General features: G+C 39.9%; 1 protein-coding gene across 3 annotated transcripts in view; it reads right to left on the bottom strand.

Annotated features, from left to right (window-relative positions):
• GPD2 (glycerol-3-phosphate dehydrogenase 2) overlaps positions 1–26764 on the bottom strand; it is a 150640-nt gene that overhangs the window by 27867 nt on the left and 96009 nt on the right. For all 3 annotated transcript variants that reach the window (XM_070357248.1, XM_070357258.1, XM_070357243.1), the window contains exons 7-8: positions 5293–5457; positions 4358–4502 (exon numbers count right to left, since the gene is read on the bottom strand). In XM_070357248.1, the coding sequence (XP_070213349.1) occupies positions 4358–4502; positions 5293–5457 (310 nt within the window). The remainder of the gene's footprint in view (positions 1–4357; positions 4503–5292; positions 5458–26764) is intronic.

Here is a 26764-nt window from a genome sequence, read left to right as displayed (position 1 = left end):
TCCCTCCCCATACCATCCCTCTGGGTCATCCCAGTGCACTAGCCCCAAGCATCCAGTATCGTGCATCGAACCTGGATTGGCAACTCGTTTCTTACATGATATTTTACATGTTTCAATGCCATTCTCCCAAATCTTTCCACCCTCTCCCTCTCCCACAGAGTCCGTAAGACTGTTCTATACATCAGTGTCTCTTTTGCTGTCTCGTACACCGGGTTATTGTTACCATCTTTCTAAATTCCATATATATTTATTAGTATACTGTATTGGTGTTTTTCCTTCTGGCTTACTTCACTCTGTATAATAGGCTCCAGTTTCATCCACCTCATTAGAACTGATTCAAATGTATTCTTTTTAATGGCTGAGTAATACTCCATTGTGTATATGTACCACAGCTTTCTTATCCATTTTGTAAGATCATCTACCCACAACTCTGATGAAAATTCCAGATTTTTTAATTGGAGGATAATTGCTTTATCGTGTTGTGTTGGTCTCTGCCATACAACAATGTGAATTAGTCGTAAGTATACATATGTTCCCTCCTTCTTGAACCTCCTTCCCACCCCTCTAAGTTGTCATAGAGCACCAGGTTGAGCTCCCTGGGTTATACAGCAACTTCTCAGTTCTTAATGTAAAGAGTGCCTTCAAAAGTAAATGATTTCTGTGTGTTGAGTTTTCTGAAAACTAAAATAATCTAGAGAAAGAGAGAAAGCTGCTACGATGGCACAAGATAATTCTACATGTGGAATGTTAGGGTCATAATAAGCTTAATAAATGCCATAAAGAAACTCTGAAAATAGCCCAACAGGGTAGACTGCATATGGAGTCCTTATTCCCCGTTTAGCTGCCTACACTCAATAAACCAGTGGCTCTTGAAGTCATTGTATTGTCAAACTGATCAGCTTCTAGTTGAAATGCTAGGCCTTAAGTTATTGCTGCTGCTGCTAAGTCGCTTCAGTCGTGTCCGACTCTGTGCGACCCCATAGACGGCAGCCCACCAGGCTCCCCCGTCCCTGGGATTCTCCAGGCAAGAACACTGGAGTGGGTTGCCATTTCCTTCTCCAATGCATGAAAGTGAAAAGTGAAAGGGAAGCCTTAAATTATTATCAGCTGGTTATAAGGAAAGCACCATAAGGTCTTACTCATCTCTGAGGACCTAGTAGAACCCTTGAGTTACAGCTGTTGAGTGAAGACTGACTGAGAAATCCAGAGAGCTATTTCAGTCTGAGATCTCTGGACCTCACCCACCCAAGAGAACAATTTGATATGGAGAGAAAAACCGTCCCTTGGATACCAGCGATATAGCTGCTCAAAGTCAGTACTGAAAGAGGGACCAAACACTTAACCCAGACTGTAATCCCAAACCAAGGGACTCATCTGCAAACAGAGACTGAACAGGAACTGGGCTGCCAGGCCACTCCTCCAAGGTTCTCCACAGGATGTTTAGTGGCTGTGGTTCGAGGTGCTAAAAACGGAGATATTAATTTCTCCCAAAGTAGAACGAGATCACTTACTGCATCTTAAACAGACCCAGCTGTGACTAACACTTTTACAACTTACAGGCATGGGTCTGAAACTAATGCCTAATTTTTAGGATTAAGAAAGACTTTCTGTTTTGAAAGTATTACATGCAGGTGATATATATTTATATTTCTTAAAAACCACCTATCTGCTCTGTTGTTAGCATATTATAAAGCATAGTAGAGAACATATATATAGCATGAGTTCCTTCATGAAAAAAAGTTTAAAAGGATATACATTTGTGCAAGCATAAACATAAAATTCTATGGAAGAAATCAGAAAGAAGCATTATCGAAAACTGAAGCTGGGGACGTGAGGAAAAGAGGGAGACTTTCACTTTTCATTCTATATCTTTCTATTTTTCTATAGCAATTACTTTTGTTTATTTTTGTCTACAGGAGTTATCTGGGCAGTAAAAATAAAAATCATATTTTGTTTTATATTTTAATATCTATATATTTAAAATTCCCTTATAGATATTAGATTAAAATTTTAATTAGAAAAAGGAACAATCTCAGTTTGGGCAAGTTAACACAAAAAGTTAGTAGAACTCATCAAAAATTTACCGGTCATTATTATGTACCAGATAATCTACCAGGAGCTGCAGATAATAGTAGTCATGAAAATAAAGAAAAAATAAACAAAGGAATATTGTCAAAATGTACACAAATTAGGAACTATCATGAGATAAGGAACCAGAAGCTGAAAATGAGCAGCTTCCCAAAGTTGCACAGTTAACAAGGGGTAAAGCGATGAACAAACCAGGAAGTTCTTTACCCAGGTATCACCTTATCTTACTCTTCATACTGTCTTTGTCTGTATACTTCAAAGAGTAGAATGTCTTCACATTTTAAAGACAGACAAACTAAGGTTTACAGAATAAAATGGCTTGTCCGAAACAGTGTCATTATGAAGTGGCAGAAATAACATAGGGAATAATACCGAATACTAACGTGTCCTCTGATATCATGGGACAATAGTAAAGACATGAAACACAACGCACAAGCAAGATCTAAGCAAGTGTAAGGACTGGGGTGATGCGTGTGTGTCTACGCTTTAGGTACGACATCTGTACTCCAACAGATGTTAAAAAAAATGCTTCCAAAGACTTACAAACTAGCTGACCTTGCAAATTTTTATCCAACACAAAATAAATGCATATAATTGTGTCTGAAACTATTTTTGAAAACCTCTATATACAAGAAACATTTGCAACATGTACATATATTTACTTCTCGCCTTTTCATTTGAACTAAACTTCTGCTTAACAGTTTTTAAAACTCTATTAAGCACCACTGCATAAGTTTTTATTATTGAGATTGGAAGCACCATGGTCTCTACAGTTCTAAGTGAAAACACTGATGACTGTCTATTAATTATATGTAGACATTTAGAAAAGGACAAAGAAACCTTGGAAGCTGGTGGACATGAAATTTCGTTAATATTCTTCTTGGTAGAAGTGTGATATCTTTCTCATTAGAAGTGTGCTTGGTATAATATCTTGGACTCTCTTCAAGAAGACTTAGTGGAAAACTAACAAGGCAGCAGCATCCATTACATAGTGGGATGGCATTCTAGAAGAATGCAGATATTAAATGAAATGTCACGGATCTATATATCTGTTTTATCAAATATTAAAAATATGTCTTTTATGGAAAATTATTAGAATATAGAAGTGATAACTCCCATTCTAACCATGTTACCTAGAAATGATAACCTTTTACTCATAATCACATCACCTAGAGGCAATCACCATTGGTATTTAAAATACTTCTTTTCATCTTTTTCTAGATACTTATATCATGTTTGCTCATGTTATACATACAATCTTCTATCCTCCACTCTAAATTAACACTGTATCTCTAGGGTTTTCCTAGGACACTAAAATTATTCAGAATTTTTAATGGCCAAATAATATTCCCTTGTGCAAATACACCATAATTTACTTATCCATCCTCCTAAGGTTAGAAACTGATGTGGTTTTTAATATTTCTCAACTACAAATGATGTCTTAATGAATACCTTGAGCATAAATCATGATTTCACAGAATTATGTACTAGTTTGCCTATTAGATTGCCACATATGAAAATAAAAATGTTCCATATTCATCATGGATGCATGAACTTTTCCCCAGATATTTTTGAAATGTACATTAGGGGTAATCATTATCAGTTTCTTGGGATCATACATGTTTGTTTTCAAATTTATTAAAAATAAAAAATACTAAAAATTCAAATGCACATTAAAAATTGCAGTTTCATGTGCATCACCCCACTTAAAGGATTTTCAATTAATAGCTGTTCTTATTTCATCTCTATCCCTGCCCATTTCTCTACCTCTGATTATCTTTGCCAAAATGATAAATCAGAATTATATATTATTTTTCAAAATATATTTCAAAAATTATAAGAATATTTGGTCCTCATTTTCAGATTCTTCATAAGCAAGTCTGGGTATTTTATAAAACGAACTTTTTAGTGTTTTCATGTAAATGTCTTTTATGGACATTTTTGCAAAATTAATTTTAGGGTTTCCATGAAAATTAAAATTCAGAAATACTAAGACTTAGCCTCTGATGATGAGTACACTGAAAAAAAGTACAAAAACAGATTCCAAATCACTAACTCATAGAAAGGAGTATTGCCATAAAAACTACGAAATTCTCAAGCCTGGTTTGCGACTTGTGTTTTGGAAGAGCTTTTTTTTTCAGTCATTTCTCCTCATTTTGAACAGTGAGCTAGACCATCTATTATGAAGAAAGGTATGCTATAAGAATACGTGTAGACAATTTCTTGCGGCCCTTCTTTGATGATGACGCATGAGTGGGAACACGGGTACCTGTAGTAACCAGGCATCACGATGTGGACGCCAGCACTCGGCTGGCAGATAGCTGTGGTGTCCTTATCATCCATTTTGCGCACGGTGTCTGTGAAAGGTCCCGTGGCATTGATAACACACTTGGCTCTCACATCAAATTCCTCCCCTGTGAAAGAAAGCAGTGTCAGTCACACACCCCATTTGTTTCTCTGCTCACTGATGCTTTAGATTATTAATTCATCTATTAACTTATGGTGGAGTATACATTATCACTTGAGTGATACAGGCAACCAGAGTCATTGAGAAGCCACAAAACAGGCCTGCATGTGAGTACATTTAACCAAAAACAAGTCCAAACTGCAGGAAAAAAAGCACGCTGCTTTTTCATTTCAGCTCTCATTCTAGTTTGCAAAATGCCTGACATTAAAGTGTCAAATAAGAAGAAAGTGAGTAAATGAGCTGCTTTCTCCTTAAAACTCAAAAGTGTGAGCAGTGGTTTTGAAGGAAACGACGTAATTCTGAAACTTCGCCCACCTGGCCACAAAACTGGACAGGCAAGCAAATCTCACCAAAGTTAAAGTGATTGACTTGAATGGCACGTAAACACACTGCTTCTGTCCCCTAAAGGATACTTTTTGAAGCTAGCCACATTTATTGACTTTTCTTAATAACATGTTTTTGTAAAGAAAGCATAATGCATTCATTATGTGGGAATTTTGCAGACATTAGTATCATGATCATCATTAATGTTTAACACAAAGAGGAAAAAAAATGGCCAGGTTCCACAAAGGAAAATTTTCATGTGAAACCAGTTGTTGTTGACAATAAGGAATATAGGTAATAGGACTCTGAAATCTGGCTTCAATAAAAGAGAAGTGACAGAGAAATTACCATTCAGTCATTGTACAGACAAAGCAAGATGCTAAGAAATCTGCCCTGCCGGAGCCTTTGCATACCTGTCAGCACATCCTTACACCGTGCACCGCTCACACGCTCTTTCCCTGTCTGGGGGTCTGTCTTCTTGAGCAAACTCATGACCTCCATGTAATTGGCCGTGGCAGCCCCATACCTGGCAGCGGTGAGAGCAATGGCAAGGTTCATCCGTGCGTCGTTGTGTTGTCCTGCAGCGGGAGAAAGCATCAGAGGAGGGACAGGAGTCACCTCAAGCCACAGACTGGTAGTACAGAAGTGTGTCACAACAGATATGTCACATCTGTCCCTGTCACGTGGAATATACTTGATGGCTGGTCAGCTCTACAGGGCATGATTTGGAAATACATGGTCATTCTCTGTCAGGCATTTACCTGCCACTTCCGCAATTGCACTTTGTGTACCACAAAAGGATGCAAAGTCTCCCTTTCCTACAGAGCTCACATCAATTATCTGCAAGTTAAGATATAAGTAATTATTCTCTCCGTTTGGGAACATATGCATATGTCAGGCTTTTCCTAATACAGACAACCCGTACACATGAAAGTGAAGTAATTCAAAACTTCAGAATATTTGACACCCCAACTGGTGTTGATTAACAATTTTAATGAATACGTGCTCTATCTAATATTCAAAATCAAGAGCTTAATCTTCCATAGAGAATCTCTCAGTATTCTATAAAGGAGTTTTCTGGGTTTGGATTTCGATCAGAGCTCCTTAAAATGTTAACTTTTTGTTTTTCGTCATACATAAAAGGTAAGAAATTAAGCAGGGCAAAATTTAATTACAGAACAATTCCTACCTGTATTGTTAAAGATTTATTGCTGAAAAATCTTAGTTAAAGAAAACTGAGGGGGAGGCGAAGCGGGGAAAGATGATTAATCACTTTAAAATACTGGCATCACTAGAGACTTTTTCTATTTATTATTGCCAGTGGAGTTAACGCTGACCAGGAAGAATTACTCTACATCGCAGGGGCCAGGTTCTCTGTGCCCTGAATAATTAATTACACAGGACTAGATGTATTGAAGCAGAGTTCAAATTCCCACACATTGGGATCAGTTCTATCAAGATAATACTGATAAAGGGATGAATTTATAATGGATATTGTTGTTGATTTATGTTGCCGGCATACCAAGCATTTAGTATAAATGGTTTATGTAAAGTTTCTTCCTTGTGATTCAGTCTGTGCCGGGTCAGAAGCACCACAGGTAATCGGCTGCTGCTAAAAGGGCACAGTTATAAAGAGAGAATCAATGACAGGACTCTGCCGCCCCTCCCCACAGACATCTTATTCTAGAACTGCTAAACTAATGCAATCAGCCAAGAACCTTCCCTCAAAATTAAAGTCTCTATCAAGTTAAGAACATACATTAAACCTCGACATGCAAAATAAGGAGTTATTTTATCCAAAGATGAATAGAATGAAAATAGAAGAAAGGAAACAACAGCAGCGGCAGCTGAACTTTAAGTCGAAACAGAAGAGGGGCAGCATTTCTATCAATTTCACCTAGCATGACCCTAATGGTGCAATTAAAATAGTAGATACATTTAAAATTAAGTTGAAGAAACTGACTTTTATTAATGTGGCCATTTAAAATTGGAAAATATGATCCATAAAGTTAAAAGCATGAAAACAGATTATACATCTAAATTTTTAAAAATACCCATCCCACCAAATCTTTCTATCTAGTACATAACAATGAAACCTTTAAGGGGTAGGTAGTCCAAGAAATCCAAGTCATGTTCCTATGGTAGGAAAACTCTCACCAATGCAAGTGTGCCTCGACTTAGACACAGGGTGAGAAAGCCACATGTAAATCAATTATTTTATATCCTATATGACATCACTGTTCTTAGGAACCAGGCAGAAATTCATTTATTAAATGACAGCTCCCTTTGTAAAGTGATATATTGTTGTTACTGTTTAGTCACTAAGTAGTATCCTACTCTTTGCAACCCCATGGACTGTAGCCCAGCAGTCTCCTCTGTTCATGGGATTCTCCAGGCAAGAACACTGGAGTGGGGTGCCATTTCCTTCTCCAGAGGATGTTTCCACACCAGGGACTGAACCCACATCTTCTGCATTGAAGCAGATTCTTTAGCACTGAGCCTCCAGAGAAGCCCCTGTAAAGTGATATATTGTATATCTATTTAACAATCATCCAGTAATGAAACTAACTTTTGAAAATACACAAGCTTTCTTTTAATATATTTTCCAATTATAGAATCTCATTGGAACAGTATTTGTATAGTTCATCAGGCTCTATTGTTTCTATACTAAGATATACCTCCTATACTAAGATACACCTCCTGAATTAGCTTCCAAATGCCAATACTTTTGAGGGTAAATAAGATGAACCTCAGTTCAAAATGTGAGGTGGAAACAAGTCTCTTGGCTCTTTATTTTGCACTCTTACTCTGATACCCAGCAGCATGCCTTGACTCGAATCAGAAATGTCACTTATTTATGAAAGCTCTCCCTGCAATCTTCTATTCCCTTTATTCTTGAAAAAAATTATTTACAACTTCTTGAACATCCATGTCATTTCATACCTCCTTGCCTTTGTCCACATGAATTCTTTTGGCTGGAAAACCATTCTGGAAGCTCTAGACAACTCCTATTTCTCTCCCATGAGCTGATTCAAATATCTCCCTGTAAAGACTTTCATTATCTGTATTGAACCCCTCCAAGGCCAAGTTGTTCATCCCATCTTCTGAATCCATATTGTACCTTGTACATGCCATTTCCACAGTCTTTATGAAACTAGTCATCCGTGTATCCATCAACTTGAGAAAATGATAAGCCTTAGTTACGAGTCAGGCACTGTGACAAATGCAAGGAACCTAATGGTGAGAAAGATACAGGGATACTTCTGTTCTCCTGGAAGTAACATTCCACTGTAATTACTGCGTGATTTCCACATTTCCTCGGCCTTGTCATGGGAAGGCAGAAGTCCTACTTTTCATCTTTTCTCTTTCTCATTAGTACCAAGCACAGAACAGGTATTCAGGAAGTGTTAAATTTAGCCAAATTCCATTCAATGTGTTAAATAAACAGGTTTATTTATAGTCTTAGATTTTTACAGTCTTCCAGATTTATATAAATCTTATAGCCTTTATAGATTTATAGTATTATCTCTAACTATAAAACAGAATGCTTTGTCTAAAGTTTAAAAAAAAATCAGTTTATCAATAAGTTGGTGGCAATAAACTTAAGGGAAGCAGGGAAACCCCAGAAGTGTTAAATCTAAACTTAAACCCAAACTAGCCCAAGAATGAGAAATGGATATGAATGATTCCCTCTAGACTTAACCCACAAGTTGCCCCGTGCTTCACTGGGAAATGCAAACACAGTTATTATAAAAACTGAGGAATTAAGTAACCTGACTTTCTTCTGGGCCTAGGAGTTCACACCTCTACCCAGGAGTCCCCTTCTTTGCAGTCATTAAGCTTAATTCAAGTACCTGCTTTGATTCAAGGCTGACCTCCACTCCTCGACCCGCATTAAATTCCCCCTTTACCCTGAGATGCCCAGAGCTCACAGTGTATGCTTCCTGTGGTAAGTGGTATATGTTCATTATTCTTAACTAAATTCCCCCCAACTCCTTTTCCTGACATTCTGAAAGGTATATGCCTCCTGTAATTTTACTGCTGAAGAAAAAAGTTTTTGATAACACTGCATGTTATTGGAATGCAAAACAATAATATCAACTCCCCCACCCAATTGATCTGCTTATTAAGTTTGGGTTTTCAAATCCTTTTCTTCAGAGCCAGGCAACATGAGACTATTCACTGATCACTGAATCACTTTACGTTGGCACTTACGCAAGGACCCAGACTGGGACTGCGAAAATCTGTTTCCTACTCTGTTCTCCTTTTGCACTTGAAATCTTACATATGTGCATGTACTGAACTCACAACTCAGATGCGAGGAAGCACATAAGAGGTGGGACTATAACTGCTTTTCCTTGTTTAGGAAACAAAATGTAAAATCTACACACGAAAGAGAATGAAGGTCAGTAGTAACAGAGAAGGATTTTGCCTTAGTCCACAATGGCCTTGCACCCAGGATCGTGAGAGCTATTTTAAAGTGAAAAACATTTTTAAGATGTAATTCTCTAGTATAAGACAGGCCTCAAATATAAATATTTTGGAGACAGAGCAATACAATATTGTTCTCCTTAGAGGGTTTCAAAGTTTGGCAACTGAGTTAACATGCAAAATAGCTGGTAAAAAAAAAAAAAGGGCGGGGTGCAGAGAGAGAGAGAAACAAGCATTGAATGTGTAAAGAGTATGAAGAATGTATAAATATGAGAAAACCCCAAGAAATTATCTGGCATTTTCCTGATCCTTCAGATCTAAAATTCCATGATGCCCTGAAATTCTACATACAATCTTCTTTTACAGCCTACTGTTAAATGGTCATTTACATAGATAGTCACTATCCATGGACCCAGAAAGTCTAATTGTTAGCAAAAAAACCCTGATTACTTAAAATAATTAAATATTTATTAAAACAATGTGATCATAACTTTATCAATTAAAAAAAAATGTGCTGAGAGTATTTCTTTCCACCTCCCTGTGCCCTGACCTGGGTGTTATGCATTCACGTGACGTAGTGCAGCAGAGGGAAAAAGGATGCAGGAGGAAAAAGAATACCTCCCTGAGGCTTAATCTCATTTCTAACAAAATCCACAGGGCATATGCTTCATTGTCTCAAACTGACAGTGACACAATGACCTCTCTCAGGAAGCTTCTTAACAGTCCAGCAAAGGTAATTAAAGGCTAAGATACCAAACTCACACTGATTTAATAGAATCATTATATTTAAAATATCCCTTTCTCATGGGAAGAGTGAAGTAGAGGCAGAGCAAAATAGGTGTGTGTGTGTATCTGTGTGAAAAGCAATTACTAAATTCTGGTTTAAGTACGTAGGATGAGTAAGCTTGCAAAGAAAAAGTCAAATGAGAACGTACTTTTCAGGTAAATTATAACAACAATGCAATTTCCCCCCAAAAGTAAATTATTTATAAAAATGGTTATTTGTGTGGGGAGTGGAGGGGGTCAGAGAGACACATGAAGCAGTTTAGGAAGAATATACCTTACAAGACACAGCAGAGAGCCTTCCCTGGTGGCTGAGAGGATAAGAATTCATCTGCCAATGCAGGGCACATGGGTTCGATCCCTGATCTGGGAAGATCCCACATGCTAGGGAGCAACTAAGTCCATTTGCCACCACTATTGAGCCTGTGCTCTAGAGCCTGGGAGCCACAACTACTGAAGCCACACACCGCAGCTAGAGAGCAGCCCCTGCTCTCTGCGACTAGAGAAAAAGCCCAGGCAGCAATGAAGACCCAGCACAGCCAAAAATAAATAAACAAATAAAATTATTTTAAAAAAGAAAAGATACAGCAGAGAATGGCTCTGGATTGGGATACTGGGCTAACAAGTTTTGAGTGAATCACTAACCTGGCTGGGGGAATGCAGGTAGTGCACTGCATTCCTCTGTGTTTCAGCATCCTATAAACAAAGAGGAGCTAGGTGGGTACCTCTGAAATTACACAATGCATGCATTGCATTGGCCAGAAAGTTTGTTCAAGTTTTTCTGTGACATGCTATGGAAAAACGTGAATGAACTTTTGAGCCAACCAGGTAATAGCTACTCTTCAATTAAAAAAATAAATAAATAAAATAAATAAATAAAATTTTTTAAAAAACCCTTCAATTTTATCCTCATTTATGATTTCTCTGACTTTGCTTTTTAAAAGCATAGGATTAAAAAAGACCAAAAGATAAGTATTTTATAAAGACACCAGAAAAATAAAGTGAAAAATCATATTCTTCTATCAGATATAGAATTAGAAGGAAATCTTGATTTGATTAGCTTTTATGAGCCACATACTATATTGCAAAAGTTCTCCCAATTCTTCACCCCTCCTGTATTCATGCCCGTTGTCAAAAAGTCTTCACAGTGTTGATTCCCACTCTGACTCTGGACCCAGACACGTGAAACTGTTTTGGTCAAGGCAATGTTAGCAGATGTGATTTTGGAGTGTTTATCTAGGTGGCTCTTGTCTGGGGTTGGGTAAGTGATTCTTCTGGTCTCTTCTCCTATTAGCTGGTGACTGCAAAAAGATGAAACCAGTCCATCCTAAAGGAAATCAGTCCTGAATATTCATTGGAAGGACTGATGCTGAAGCTGAAACTGCAATACTCTGGCCACCTGATGCAAACAACTGACTCTTCGGAAAAGACCCTGATGCTGGGAAAGATTGAAGGCATGAAGAGAAGGGGACGACAGAGGATGAAATGGTTGGATGGAATCACTGACTCAATGTACATGAGTCTGAGCAAGCTCCGGGAGTTGGTGATGGACAGGGAAGCCTGGTGTGCTGCAGTCCATGGGGTCGAAAAGAGCTGGACATGACTGAGCAACTGAACTCAACTGAACTATGCTCATTTGCTCAGTAGTGTCTGATTCTTTGCAGCCCCATGGACTGTAGCATACCAAGCTCCTCTGTCCATGGAATTTTCTAGGCAAGTATACTGAGTGGGTAGCCATTCTTCCTGACCCAGGGATTGAACCTGCATATCCAATCTCTTGCATGGGTAGGTGGATTCTTCACCATTGAATCATCTGCGAAGCCCAAATAAAGTGGTCATCCTTGAATAAAACTTTGCTCTTTCACACCTCTGACTTTTCACTCATGGTATTCCTACTCCATGGAACATCTTGCCTTACCTTGTAAACTATTTAAACATCTGCCTGATGATAGGCATTAGGGATCCACTGAGTAAGGAAAATAATCTAACACTGGTCTCTGATTCATAGAACCACGTTCTAAGAGGGAGGACAGGTAAAATCAAGTGAAACAAATTACTAAGACAATTACAAACTGCAAAAATGGCCACAGAAGGGAACACAGTGGGCAGGGAGAGCAACTCCCTGGGGAGTTAGGGAAAGTGGGCAGTTAGGGAAAATGGTCAAGATAAGCAAGAAGTAGAGAAAATGCAGAGACCATCACCTGTAAACTTTAATCCCTGCTAATGTGCAATTATATCCGAAGCTTATATGAAGCATAAGCTATCAGAAATGTGACTGTGGTATTAGGACCACCACATTTAATTAATCTCTGCGAAGTGATTTTTTTCATTATACTTTATTCATATTTCATATATACTTATCAGGAATTAGGTTTAAAAATCTTCCTAGGCTGATATACATTTTTGCAGGAAATATCTTCTAGTATAGACTGGTGAAATTCAAAACAAAAGCATTATATTCAAAGTTTATGAATTGGAATAATTTGCTGTCACTTATCCATACTACAGTTCTCAGCAAATGACACCTGTTAGCCCTAAGCATGTAATCATTGTTATTATTAAATACAAAGGTACAATTAAATACAGGCACAGAATGTGACCTACATCATAATTCTACCCAGCCTTTCTCATTGCAATATCCTTTTCATTATCGTGGGCCTTTTGTTCCTTCATCTTTCTTTTGTCTCACTCTAGGTTCTCAAATAAGCTATTTACAATCTGAATAATTAGCAATCAGCATGGATCTGTGGTCTCTGGCCCCATGTAAACGAAACACTGTGAAGTGCCTTCACATGACATATTTAAGTACATAAAGTTTCTATACCCTCAGGGCTTTCCTTTATTGAAAAAGTTTTACATGAATTTAATGAAGAGTAAGTTTTGTACTTTTCAGATACTTAGGAATCTAGCTGGATTTGAATGAAAATAAACCACTTTTAAACTGCAAACAACAGAAAGCTCCAGGGATTCATTTGCTCTCATCTGTACAAAAATGTCTATACATCTGTTTATGCTGGAGAAGCCCCTCACTTCCCATGCCTATCCAGACCAATTAATTCTCTCTCTAGCACAAGTCAAAAATAAGTTTTTATACTTGTAAGGAAGAAAAAGGAAAATGTGACAAAAATTAGTTGAAATGCAGTTGAAAAGTCAGGAAGCACGACACTCTGGAGACTCTTTGACAGACCACATAATCATGTGGTACAATTAAATGTGGTCACAGGTCATCCTCCTTGGTTGTTTGTGACATGCACCAAAGCCACTGATAAGCATCAAAGTCACTGATAAGTAAAAAAAGATAAAGGTCTTTCTTTACTGAGAGTAGCAGTGTGGCATGCACGGCATCCTAACCCAAAGTAACTGACTTGAGGATGCTTGAGATTTATTTCTTTAGCAAATATTTATTAAACACCTTATTATGCACCAGGCAGTGAGCTAAGTATCATTGTGAGGAGCAGTTTGAAATGGATTGGCCCGAGACTGCCCCAAGACTCTGAGAACAAGAGCAAGTTTACAGTCTAACTTGGAAAGGCTGCAAGTTCCAAAAATTCTCTCCATTTCTTAGCATTTTCCCTTTCTCTTTCCTCTGCAGTTTTCCTACAATATCACCCAGCATAGTGCTCCAGACACACCTCCTTTCCTCTCTTTATGTTACAGGAAGATTCACAAAGCTTCCCTCATAGGAGTGGGCTTAAGTTCAAGCCTCATCTCTACCAACCGTGAAACCTCATGCTAGTTGCTTCATCCAAGGTTCAGGTCACTATATGTATGGGGCAGATAACAGTGGGATTGACAGAGGGTGAGCAGTGAGATACAATGTATGTTATGACATCATGTGCTCAGTCACTCAGTCATGTCCGGCTCTTGGTGACCCCACAGACCATAGCCTGCCAGGCTCATCTGTCAATGGAATTTTCCAGGGAAGAATATGGGAGTAGGTTGCCATTTCCTACTCCACATGACATCACAGTTCTCAATAAATACTAACTATTATTATTAAAAGGTTAAAATATGTACTGAAAAGTCAAGACCATTTTGTACCTTAATTGAAATGTATTGCTACTGGTCAAAATTCTTAAAAAATAAGAACAAACAAAAAGCTCAGTATATTTTCTAGTTCTAAATAGTTTCTGCTCATCAATCTGGCAAACTTTTCCTGAAACGTATCAACTAATCTCTAATCTCTGCACTTCCTGAACAATGCTTTTTGTTTCTCTTTCTCTCTCTCTCTCCACATTTTACCACTAATAAGCAAGTATTTTATGGGTGCCACAAAGGACAGGAATTTAGGAGAATGGTTTTCAATCCAAAAGAAAAACTGCAAAAAAAAAAAAAAAGAAAGAAAAGAAAAGAAAAACTGCATTGACAGGATAAGAGTGTTTCAAAGTATTAGAATCACCAAGTCTTCATCCAAAGGACTTCATTTTCCTTTAAAAATGAGCCTCTGCCAGTTTTTGCAAAGGAAGTCAACACTTGCTATAAAGTGAGAAAAGTCAAAAGGCCCAAGTTCTAATGCCTCAGAGAGTCACTAACTGGATGTGTTTCTGTAACAGATATTGTGTTTTGCTTGTTTTTGCTTTCCTACATCCACCCATCACCCATTACATAGGCCTTGTAAGAGGCAGAGTCTATACCTCCACCCAGGGTCACAGACCTCTAACCCCGCTCCACCAATCAGATGCTCTCCACACAGATTTCAGTCTAGAGCTAGTGACCCAGAGAACTGGACACGGAGCATCCAATCTGATGGTGGAGGCAAAATAACAGCAGCACCATCTTGTTCTAGGGGAAAAAGACAGAGATGTGAACAGTGATGGCAGACGCACTGCACGACGGGTAGTCATCAGCATGAACATCTTCAGTGCACCAGTTCTAGGGTAGGGTTTTTGCCTGTAGCTTTGATTGCTGCAATTATTTATGTCTTCAGCAGCTTTCCCAGGATTTCTGCCTCTTGTTTAAGGTCCTCTCAAAAAGTTCTTTTCTCCTTAAGTCAGCCCAATTTCTTTTTCTTTTGATGGGTTAGTTGCTAAGTTGTGTCCCAACTCTTGCGACCCCACAGACTATAGCCTGCCAGACTCCTCTGTCTGTGGGATTTCCCAGGAAAGAACACTGGAGCGGGTTGCCATTTCCTCCTCCTCCAGGGGAATCTTCCTAAACCAGGAATCAAACTCGGGTCTCCTGAACTGCAGGCAGATTCTTTACTGATTGAGTCTTTTGCTTGTAACTAAAAACCTGGGCCTAGTACCGAGCCCTGTGCCTCAGTTTCCTCACTGCTCGAACCACAGAGTTGGCACTTCAGGATCTCTCTGGTTCCTTCCAGCTCTACCAATTTTATAAGCTGCCATCACAAAATGTCAAACAAGCCAACTGAGAACCAAATTCTGTAAGGAAGGAAAGGAAAGGCTTCAAGGGGGAATAATCGACCTCTCATAAAAGGACTGGCCAAAGTGAGTAAGCAAATCCTTTCACTTACCCAGAACCACCTCCCAGGCTCTGCTTCCTCATTCATGTGTGAGCACATGCACACAACTTTTCACAAACCCGCTGAAATGGCTCCACCTGCCCCAGGGGTGATTTCGAGTGTGACCTACATAATAAATACATGAACCGTGTCCTAAGGACCAGCTGGGGAATTCTAACTGGAAGCAGTCTTTTGAGAAGCTTTATCTGTTGCAAGTGAGTAGTGTATCTTATCGGATTTCTCCCTCTAATCACAGGAAGATTCCACACCTTATCAAATTGTTATCAAATCAGTCTGACCAGGGCACAACGTCTTGATTGAAAAGAATGTGCACTCCCACATGAGCATGAAAAGCAGGCTAACTCTCAGCCCAGGCAGAACACGGCATGGAGATCCAGAACGCCCAAGTCCAGTACATACTGCCTCACAGACCCACGTGATCGCTGGGCATATCTCAGAGTTAACACCAACTTCTTTGTCACTTACCCTGAAATGATCAGATTAGAGCATGGTTTAGTTGCTAAGTCATGTCTGATTCTTGTGACCCCATGTAGCCCTCCAGGATCCTCTGTCCCTGGGATTTCCCAGCCAAGAGTACTGGAAAGTGAAAGAAAGTGAAGTCGCTCAGTCGTGCCCGACTCTTTGCGACCCCATGGATAGTAGTAGCCTGCACCAAGCTCCTCCGTTCATGGGATTTTCAAGGCAAGAGTACTGCAGTGGGTTGCCATTTCCTTCTCCAGGGAATCTTCCCCACCCAGGGATTGAACGCTGGTCTCCTGCATTGCAGGCATAGTCCTGCTGCTGTTGCTGCTAAGTCGCTTCAGTCGTGTCCGACTCTGTGCAACCCCATAGACGGCAGCCCACCAGGCTCCCCCGTCCCTGGGATTCTCCAAGCAAGAACACTGGAGTGGGTTGCCATTTCCTTCTCCAATGCAGGAAAGTGAAAAGTGAAAGTGAAGTCTCTCAGTCGTGTCCAATCCTCAGCGACCCCATGGACCGCAGCCTTTCACGGGATTTTCCAGACAAGAGTATTTGAGTGGGGTGCCATTGCCTTCCTAGTGCCAATCAATATAGCAGAGCCTTACCACTCTGAGAGAAGTGAAAAAACAGATACTGTGAATCTTTACAGCCAAGATCACGTGTTGAGGCAGAAGACTAAGGTACAAATACTGTGAGAAACAGCTTAACAGGGCTCTTCTTTTAATGTCATTACCTACTCCCTAACAGCTAGTAGAATATCTGACATCTCGCAGATTTTTTAAAAAACCCAAAAAACAGGAAGTTTATACACAATGTATTAATAGTCATCAATGAAATTATGTCAATTTTGCAACTGCATACATCAAATACTATGCCAGATGCTCAGCCATATTTTTAAAGCCAACAGATTTGCTCTTCTGGAAAGATGAACACAAGGAGAAAAAAAAAAAAGACTAGACACTAAGAAAAAGAAGATCTACTTTGAGAAAGTAACTTGAGTTGTAACTGATGATTCAGGATGAGTGTTCATACTGTTCAGAAGACTATAAAATAAATTAGATAACTGCATTCTATTATCTAATTTGAAAATGTTCACTTTAAGCAAAAGACAACAATCCACTCCTGACACATGCATAGAAAAGTTTTGTTTCATTGCTCTAACCTTCAACTTCCAGCTGGCCAACCTACATCTCATACAAAATGTGAATTTGGACAGTGGATTAGATGATATTAAAAAAAAACTGTCTTTAAATTAGTTGGATATATCAATAATAATGGGACAGCAGCTTTAAACTGTTTTTAAAAATAAAGAATAATTGTTGTCTGTTAAATATGCTTTAAATCTTCTAGGTATGGGGATGGCATACTTTTCCTATATAGGCCATTCATTCTCTATTGTCCTCCTCAACTCTGCTGTTGGCAACACATAAATGAATTAGCGAGGCTGTATCCCAATCAAGTTCTATTTTATGGATGCTTAAATTTAAATTTTATATAATTCCATGCCACAAAATTTAACCATTTAAAAATGTGAAAACAATTCTCAGCATACAAAATGAGAGGCAGGTAGGAACTTAACCTCTGCTCTAGGAGGAAAAGCAAAAAGGAGAGAGGGGAGGGAGAGAGAAAAAGAGGGAGAGAGGGAATAGATAAAGTAAGAATACCCTTGAGTTGATAACTGTTATAGCTAGAGATGTACATATCAGCTCAAAACCCTACTTTTCTTTGTGTACGTTTGCATGTTTTGATAATAAAGAGTTAAAATTTATAAATCAATGAAGGGACTCCTTTCACAATGTATATCAATCATCACATTGTATATTTTTAAATATCTTAACCATTTTATTTGTCAAGTATACCTACATAAGGGCTTCCCTGGTAGCTCAGAGGGTAAAGACTCCACCTGCCGATGCAGAAGACCCATGTTTGATCCCTGGGTCAGAAAGATCCCCTGGAGAAGGAAATGGCAACCCACTCCAGTATTCTTGCCTGGGAAATCTCGTGGATGGAGGAGGCTGGCAGGCTACAGTCCATGGGGTTGCAAAGAATCGGACATAACTGACCGACTAAACAACAACAGATACTTAAATAAAGGTTGGGAATGAATTAAAGTTTTTAATGGAAAAGAGAAAGGAGGAAAAGAAGAAGGAAGAAGCAAGGAGGAATGAAGGAGGGAAGGAAAGGAAGATTTGATTTTTGCCGCCACCATCACGCTGACTGAGCTCCCAGTGACAAAGCTACAGTTAATTTGGTTCATGCGAAGTTTCCTTTACCCTGCCACATGTTATCAAACTTGCCACACCAATAAAACATTGTTTAGAACATTCAGTTGTTCTAAACATTGTTTGGTTGTTTAGAATGCCCTCTCTGGGGGAAAGAACAAACTGACTATAGATTTAATCAAGTACAAAAAGACATTTCCAATATTCTACACAGTTTGATTCATACCTGCACTCAATAAATATTTAAAAGCTTAAACAAGATTCAATAAATAGGCTATAGCCTCATTTCTGATAAACTCTTACACAAGTTAAAATTAAAGAGTACCATTAAAACAATTTTTTTCAAAAAGGTTTCAATGAATATCAAAAAAATTTCCCTTGCTTTCTGAAATTCTGGAGCATGGTAACATGAAGCAAGACTCACATGTAAAAAAAAAAAAAACTAACTAAAAACAAATAACCACACCCTCACATCTCTAATCATTTCCTATAATATAAAAAAAATAAAGTTACATATTATACAATACCACACTGAATTGAAAATATATTTATTAGTTTTACTCTTAACTTTTAGATACAGGGCTGGGACATACCATAACTGTCACTAATATTTTCACTTTCATTTTAAAATGGAAATTAAAAAGAATACCATGCTCCAGTGAGTAGAGTTTCTTGCCCATATTCCTAGCAGTTCTCAAAGTCTTCCCGGAAAAGCTAGCCAGTGGTTACTGTCAAAGAAAGCTCATACTAGTTTCCATCTGAGATGGTCAAGTTACCCTCACTCAGCTATAATCACTTACAACCTTGTAGATCAACTTGCAGGCTCAGCCCTAAGCAGTCCCTGAGTTAATCCTGATGGTACTTGCCAATATATGCGGAGTTCCAGTCCTCCAGAATTAGACTCTGCCCTCAAACTGTTATTTGCCTACCAGGAATCCCTAGACAATGGAATTATGGTGTTTTCCAGGCTGTAGTCTCTTACGCCACATACAGTAAACACAAGAGTTACGGCCCAGTATCTGACTTGGACCTTACATTCCTACTTGGACTAGACCTCTGCATTCATCTCAGCTTGCTTCCCTGGAGTTCTGACACTGTGCCTAGCCCTTCTTTCAAGAACTCACTTTTCTCCCTCTATTTTGAGAAGATGCCTAGTGTCCTCCATAGATACCCATTCTCCCAAAGAATCCCCAGAATGCACTTGACTTTATGGAGCATCACTTTCCTGAGAAAACTGCTTCCCTGCTCAGACTCACCATCAGTCTCCTGCACACTGATGGGGACCAGGATTTCTGGGGTTGCCAAATCCGCTGAGACAGGTGGTTAGGACTATGAGCGCTCCCCTCAGAAGAATGCTCACGGACAGGCTAGACTTTGAGCCTGCCTGTTCCTGGTTCACTTCTCTGCTCCTACCAACCTGGCCCTGCCCGCGAGTTACTGAAGGGTATCCATTGTTTGAGGGTAAAAAACAGTTTAGCAGATCTAGCCAAGGTTTAGTGCTGCCACATAAAACTATCTCTAAGAGTAGATTCTTCTTACTGCCCATAGAGAATAAGGAAAAGTCACTCATCCACCCTTTATCAATACCATAGTTCAGGATGCAAATTCAAAGTCAATCTTACTTTACGGGCTTTACGTTCACCAGGTCACAAATAAAAACTTTAAATGTTAAAAATATTCAATTCTAGTTAAAAACCTAAGCCTAAGAATCAAAGACCCAAACAGACTCTTTACCTTAAGGAGAGGTCAAATTATAATATATTACTCCATTAAAATACAACTTAACATGCAGCATATTAGGCTTCAACTTAACATACGTCTCAAAACTTCTGAGGAGCACTGCACAGAGACGCTTTTGTAAAACAACCTTTACAGCACTTTGACGTGACCGTATGTTCATTAAAAGAAGTATTACTACGTACATACATAAGGTACATAATGAATTCAGTATGTGTCTAGAGTTGGCTAATACCATTAAAGCACACGCCAAAAGCACAGACTATAAATCAAAATGCGATTTGTCAAAGTAAGATCTTAATATGATACAGGTTAGAAATAAATAAGTAAACCACTGATGTTCTGACATGGAATTAGTGAGGCAAACTAAGCCCAAACTGAGCCCAGGTTGCAGTTGACATCCCTTTGTTCTATCTATAGCGTTGGCTATTCCTCTCTCTTTTCCACCTGGGGAAGTACAAAATTAGCATGCAAGCACCAGGCATCCTTCACTCCCCCAAGGGTTTACATCTCTTACACTGACTTAAAGACTGATATTCTTTCCAAAATGTTGACATAAGCCAGTTGGACAATTACAGATTTTTTAAAGCCCACGTTACTTGAGTTTTTAAAACTCTAGATTTTTCTTAAAACAGAATTTGTAAAACACTTGACATTGGTTTATTAACTCACTTCCAAACTGGGGACAATTTAACAAAAGACCAGAAAGAGTTGGCACACAGTAAATAAAAAGGCCAAGCCACAAGACAACTATCAAAAATGTAAGAAAACCTAGTTGGTGAATACCGGAGTTATCCGGGAACTGTGAGCAAAGAGATGGATACTGCTACATGTATTATACCTTCTCTTTCCTATGCCTTCACCTCACTTTCAGCCTGGGTTCCTCCAAATTAGCCTAGCAGATTCTTTACCATCTGAGCCATGTGGAAGCCCCATTCAAGACTCTCCCACTAACCAAATACTGTCCCTAGAATCTGAGTTCCCTGCACCAAATGCTGTTTTCACTCACTAGATGCCCACTGCCCACACATTTCAAAGTTAACTCCTCAGCAGGGCATACCTGATCCCTCAGACCCTGGCGGTGTTTGTCACTCCACACCTCCACTCACCTGTGCTCACTCTCCTTTACAGTGGCTTCCTGTACTCCCGTGTGCGTTCTTGCCTTTCGCCACAATGTTCCTCCATATCCTTCCCCACTGGCCTCACCTAGCTATGCTGCTCTTTTAAAATTCAGAAAAGTATAGCTTCCTCATGGAAGTTTTTCTCAATCCCCATAACCATCTTAGGTATATGCCTCTTATAGAATTTCTCACGTATACTGCAAACCATTGACTTCACTGTCTGCATTCTCCACAGAGCTTTTGGAGGAAAAGAAACATTTTGTGTTATTCTGTATATCTCCAGGATCTATCAAATTGCCTGGTTTTTACATGGTGCTAATATATGGCTCTGGAGAAGGCGATGGCACCCCACTCCAGTACTCTTGCCTGGAAAATCCCATGGACGGAGGAGCCTGGTAGGCTGCAGTCCATGGGGAAGCTAAGAGTCAGACACGACTGAGCGACTTCACTTTCACTTTTCACTCTCATGCATTGGAGAAGGAAATGGCAACCCACTCCAGTGTTCTTGCCTGGAGAATCCCAGGGACGGGGGAGCCTGGTAGGCTGTCGTCTATGGGGTCGCACAGAGTCGGACACGACTGAAGTGACTTAGCAGCAGCAGCAGCAATATATGGCTCAGGGAAGCCCTGGTAGCTCAGTGATAAAGATTACACTTGCAAAGGACACCAGGTTCGATCCTTGGGTTGGGAAGATCCCCTGGAGAAGGAAATGGCTACCCACTCCAGTGTTCTTCCCTGGAAAATCCCATGGACAGAGGGGCAGGGCAGGCACGGGTTTGCAAAAGAGTCAGACATGACTTAGCAACTAAACAACAACAACAAAAAAATAGATATATAAATAAATAAAATTGCTAGTCGCAGAAAAAAAAATACTAAGAATACTATTCTAACTAGAAAGGTATGAATCAACACTTTATTTCAACTTGCTGTACAAATGCTTTTTTTTCAGTCCTTCCAAATATCCGAAGACTAATAATACATTAAGGTCAATCCTGATGAAGAAAGTCAGAACTGAAGAAAAGAAAATCTTAGAAAGTGCGGATACACATTTTTACAGTCTACACAGACATGGCAATAACACAGTGTAGGCCTAGACCTATAACAGACACACTTCAATTCCAAAGTAACACATGTCAACATCCAGTCAACTTCTTTCCAAGAATCAGGAATTAGGAAGCTCACCAGTGTTTACATGGAAATTGTTTTCTGTTTTTTCACATCTTGGGACTTTTTACAAACTTCTGGGAAGAAGATTTATTAAAACCTACTAAGAGTGATAAAGTACAGACTGGAAGCCCTGCTGATGGAAGCAGATTCCTGGATGGACTCAAGGGTGTGAGGTGAAATGTAGGCTGGTCAATAAGCCCTGAAGTTTTGGGAGGCAAAGCTTCAGCAGAAGAAACATGAAGTGAAAATTCAACTACTGCTTTTTAAGCCATTTTCCAACATTTCTTCAGAAGCTCTCATAGCTCATGCATTGATGAGGGAAAACAAGGCTTTCCCCAGTTTCCTTTCATAGATTAATCAAATGTACATACAGAGACTACCCAGGTGGATCCAAGGGGTCCTCAGTGCTACAATGGTACAGAATTTTCTGGAGGACTCCTGTTTTATTTTGGACACAAGGATTCTGGACATAAGGAAACCTAAAAGCAATGGGAGTGGTCACAACCCACTGGGCAGGAGAGGCACTCAGTGCTTTAGTGGCCACTGCTTCCTCCTGCCCTTGCAAACATCCCCTCCTATGGAGGCAGAGGATGGCTTTGAGGGTCTGGGGTAACTTAACCATCCCAAAGGCTGACTTCAGGCCTCACAGGCTGACAGAGATCTTCTCACACGGACTGAGTACCCTACACTAAGTGCTGTGTGTCTCTCGTGAATTAGGGAAACATTTATGACACCTTGCTTTAAAACATGCCTCTGCCCAATCCTAGCAAGGCACAATTTTTATATTAAATCAGATAGTAGAGGTGGAAAGTGGGGAATTTTTCTTCTCCCCAGCTCTCTGCTACTCAATAGCCTTCTATGCTCCTGTCACTTTGTTGGTTCTGCTTCAAATTCCTGTGACTTGGCTTCACCTTGTTTCCAGGCGGCCCTGCTCTCTGTTTTGTAACTGCTATTACAGCCAGAAGAATGATTTCAATAAGAGATGACGATACTGGACACTTGGGGCTGGTGCACTGGGACGACCCAGAGGGATGGTATGGGGAGGGAGGAGGGAGGAGGGTTCAGGATGGGGAACACATGTATACCTGTGGTGGATTCATTTTGATATTTGGCAAAACTAATACAATTATGTACAGTTTAAAATTAAATAAAATTAAAATAAATAAATAAATAAATAAAAAGACTGGGAAAAAAAAAAAAGAGATGACAAGATCAAGCCGTTGTGGTGTCTCAGAAATTTCAAGTGCAGTATGTGTGAAATTCAAACAGAATTCAGAGGAGCAAATAGTTTGAGATTTGTAGCTCGGAAAGTATACATGGCGAGGTGTTGGGGGCCAGAGTGAGGTACTCCGCCCATGGCAAAGGTCATGAGGAAGGAGGCGGGATCGAGCCTCAGGAGTCCCCCTGGAAATCCTCGAGCATCTACCCCCATAACCAGAGCCTGCCTACTTTACTACTTTGTGCTCACCTACACCTCTGACTTTACGGGGGGTCTGTCCCCCACCACCTCTTTCGGAGAAGGAGTTAACTTAGAGCTCCAGTTAATAATAATTCCTGGGTGTGATAAGAGTGTTTTAACCTACAAACTCCTCTGAAGGTTCTCTAGCCTGCCTGACAGGCTTGTCCGGCCACATGTGATTGCTCACAGCCTCCCAACCGTGAGAGGCACGAGATGCTTTAAACCTTCTAAAAACAGGTTCCTTAGAAAAGTTAGAAAACTATAAGTATAATGGGCTGATTAGAAATTGTATTGGTGAAGGGTTTTTCATTTGTTGAGCCAATGTTTGTTGCTAAGACTCCACATCCCCTGCCCTTACACACATTAATGAATATATAGAAGAAATAAGTATTAACCTTTGATATTAATCACGTTAGACCTTAGGCTAAGTAAATTCTTTCCTTAACTAAAACCCACTACACCCTCACCCTATAGGAATGTAACTTTATTTGGGTGGCGTCTGTTTTAAGAATAATCACCCCTGGAGAAATAAGTGTCCTGGTTGACTGACCGTTGTCACAAGGAGAGGGTCGTAAATTGTCAGCAGGCCCCCCCTGGCCAGAAGATGATGTAACACCCCTAAGACCTCTGTATACATTCGTACGAAGCACCTGACTTTGATAAAAGTCAGGACTGCTGACCCCGCATGACTTTTGTATAACATCTCAGTGTATAAAAACAGACTCTGGAAAATAAAGAATGGGGATCAGTTTCTCGAAATACTGGTCTCCCCATGTCACTCTCTCTCTCTCACTCTGGTTGAGTCTCCATCTGGAGCGTGGAACCCGCCATGCTTACTAATTATGCCTGGGCTTCTAAGATCCGATCGGGGAGGCCTCAGTGTCTCCTCTCCTTCGGGAGAACGGAAGGACGCCTGCGGCCTACGTAAGTGGTGCAAACTTCTTGTCTTGAAGTTTTATTGGTCTCCCGCGTAAACCAAGCCACTCAGCCTCTTTTCTCCACTGAATTTTCCTACTGAGCTATCCTTATTCTATTACTCTTTATATCTTTAATTAATATCTAATTGAAGCTATTGTATCCTGACCCTCGCCGACGCCGTCCCCGCTTCGAATACCCTGGATCAGCCGGGGCTGGACCCCGGCAGCGAGGGAAGACCACGTCCTCAAAATCTGATAGTGGAGGAATCTGATAGTGGAGGACAACTGTAGGAGAGAGGGGTATGTGCCACCAAGCACACACAAGGCCTTCCCAGGAACGCCAAGGAACTTAGATGCAATCAAAGGCTCGAAGATACAAAAAGGGAGGAGGATAAGTTTCAGTGAGTGAGTGAAGTGAAAGTCGCTCGGTTGTGTCCGACTCTTTGCGACCCCGTGGACTGTAGCCTGCCAGGCTCCTCTGTCCATGGAATTCTCCAGGCAAGAATACTGGAGTGGGTTGCCATTCCCAACCCAGGGATCAAACCTGGTGTCTCTCACACTGCAGGCAGATTCTTTACCGTCTGAGCCACCAGGAAAGCCCTAAGTTTAAGACAAAAGTTTAAATCAAAATGTATGGATTGAATTAATTCTATTCACATTTGAGGAGGATGACAGAAGAAAAGAACCAAAGTTATATTAAACAGCAAAGGTAGCAAATTAAAATAATTAATCTTCAGCAAATGAAGTATTTAACTGCACCTAGGTACTTATATTGTGGGTTCGATCCCTGGGTCGGGAAGATCCCCTGGAGGAGGGCATGGCAACCCACTCATTTTTGCCCAGAGAATCCCATGGACAGAGGGGCCTGGAGGGCTACAGTCCATAGAGTTGCAAAGAGTTGAACGTGACTGAAGCAACTTAGCACACACGCACGCACAGGTGTTTATATACTTTAAACGTTACTCTAAACTGTATGTTTGTTTCATTGTGTTTGTATTAATCATGTTTACACTTGGCTCTTTTAAATACGATCTTTTGCTACTTAAAAAAATAGACATAATTGAATGGCTTTCCCTCTTTATTCATATTGAAGGATCATGAAGACATGAGTTTTACCCAAAAGAGATGAGAAAAGAAATATCCAAAGAGAAACTAGAGGGAAGAGATAAAAATATATATTAATCTTGCTCTACACAAAATATATTTCTTGTAACTCCCATGTACTCTTATTTTTTTAATGTTTTTTGAAGAGGCAACTATTGAAAAAGATAATTTGGGTTTATATTATTTCCTCCAGTCCATCCTAAAGGAGATCAGTCCTGGGTGTTCATTGGAAGGACTGATGGTGAAACTTTCATACTTTGGCCACCTCATGTGAAGAGTTGACTCATTGGAAAAGACCCTGATGCTGCGAGGGTTTGGGGGGAGGAGGAGGCAGGGGACAACAGAGGATGAGATGGCTGGATGGCATCACCGACTCGATGGACATGAGTTTGGGTAAACTCTGGGAGTTGGTGATGGATAGGGAGGCCTGGCATGCTGCGATTCATGGGGTTGAAAAGAGTCGGACAGGACTGAGCGACTGAAATGAACTGAACTGAAGGAAATGGGAGTAGTGAATTTGTCTGATTTGTAAATTCTGACTGTATTCAGATTACTTTTTAAAATAATAATGTATTTACACCCTTTCTTTTGCCAAAAACAGATCTGAATAAATACTGAGGTACAACACTTTGCACACAAAAGATTATTGAGAGAGAGGCAGAGAGAACTCTCTGGAGCCTCTCCATGGCTATCTTTCAGTCAGTTTGTTCTCTGTAAAGAAAAGTAAAACGGCATGAATTCCTAAGCCCACTCATTATTTTATTTCTCAGGTTAAAAATGAGAAGAATTTAAAACACCTGGAAAATAGGAAGTTCCTGGTATACTAAGAGACTTCAGAGTTACCTGCTGCTACTGCTGCTGCTAAGTCGATTCAGTCGTGTCTGACTCTGTGTGACCCCATAGACGGCAGCCCATCAGGCTCCCCCGTCCCTGGGATTCTCCAGGCAAGAACACTGGAGTGGGTTGCCATTTCCTTCTCCAATGCATGAGAGTAAAAAGTGAAA

The sequence above is a fragment of the Bos mutus genome, chromosome 2 (assembly GCF_027580195.1).
Source record: "Bos mutus isolate GX-2022 chromosome 2, NWIPB_WYAK_1.1, whole genome shotgun sequence".
NCBI classification, from domain to species: domain Eukaryota; kingdom Metazoa; phylum Chordata; class Mammalia; order Artiodactyla; family Bovidae; genus Bos; species Bos mutus.
Note: the sequence above shows the minus strand (reverse complement) of the source record. Positions and strands in the feature narration are given on the sequence as shown.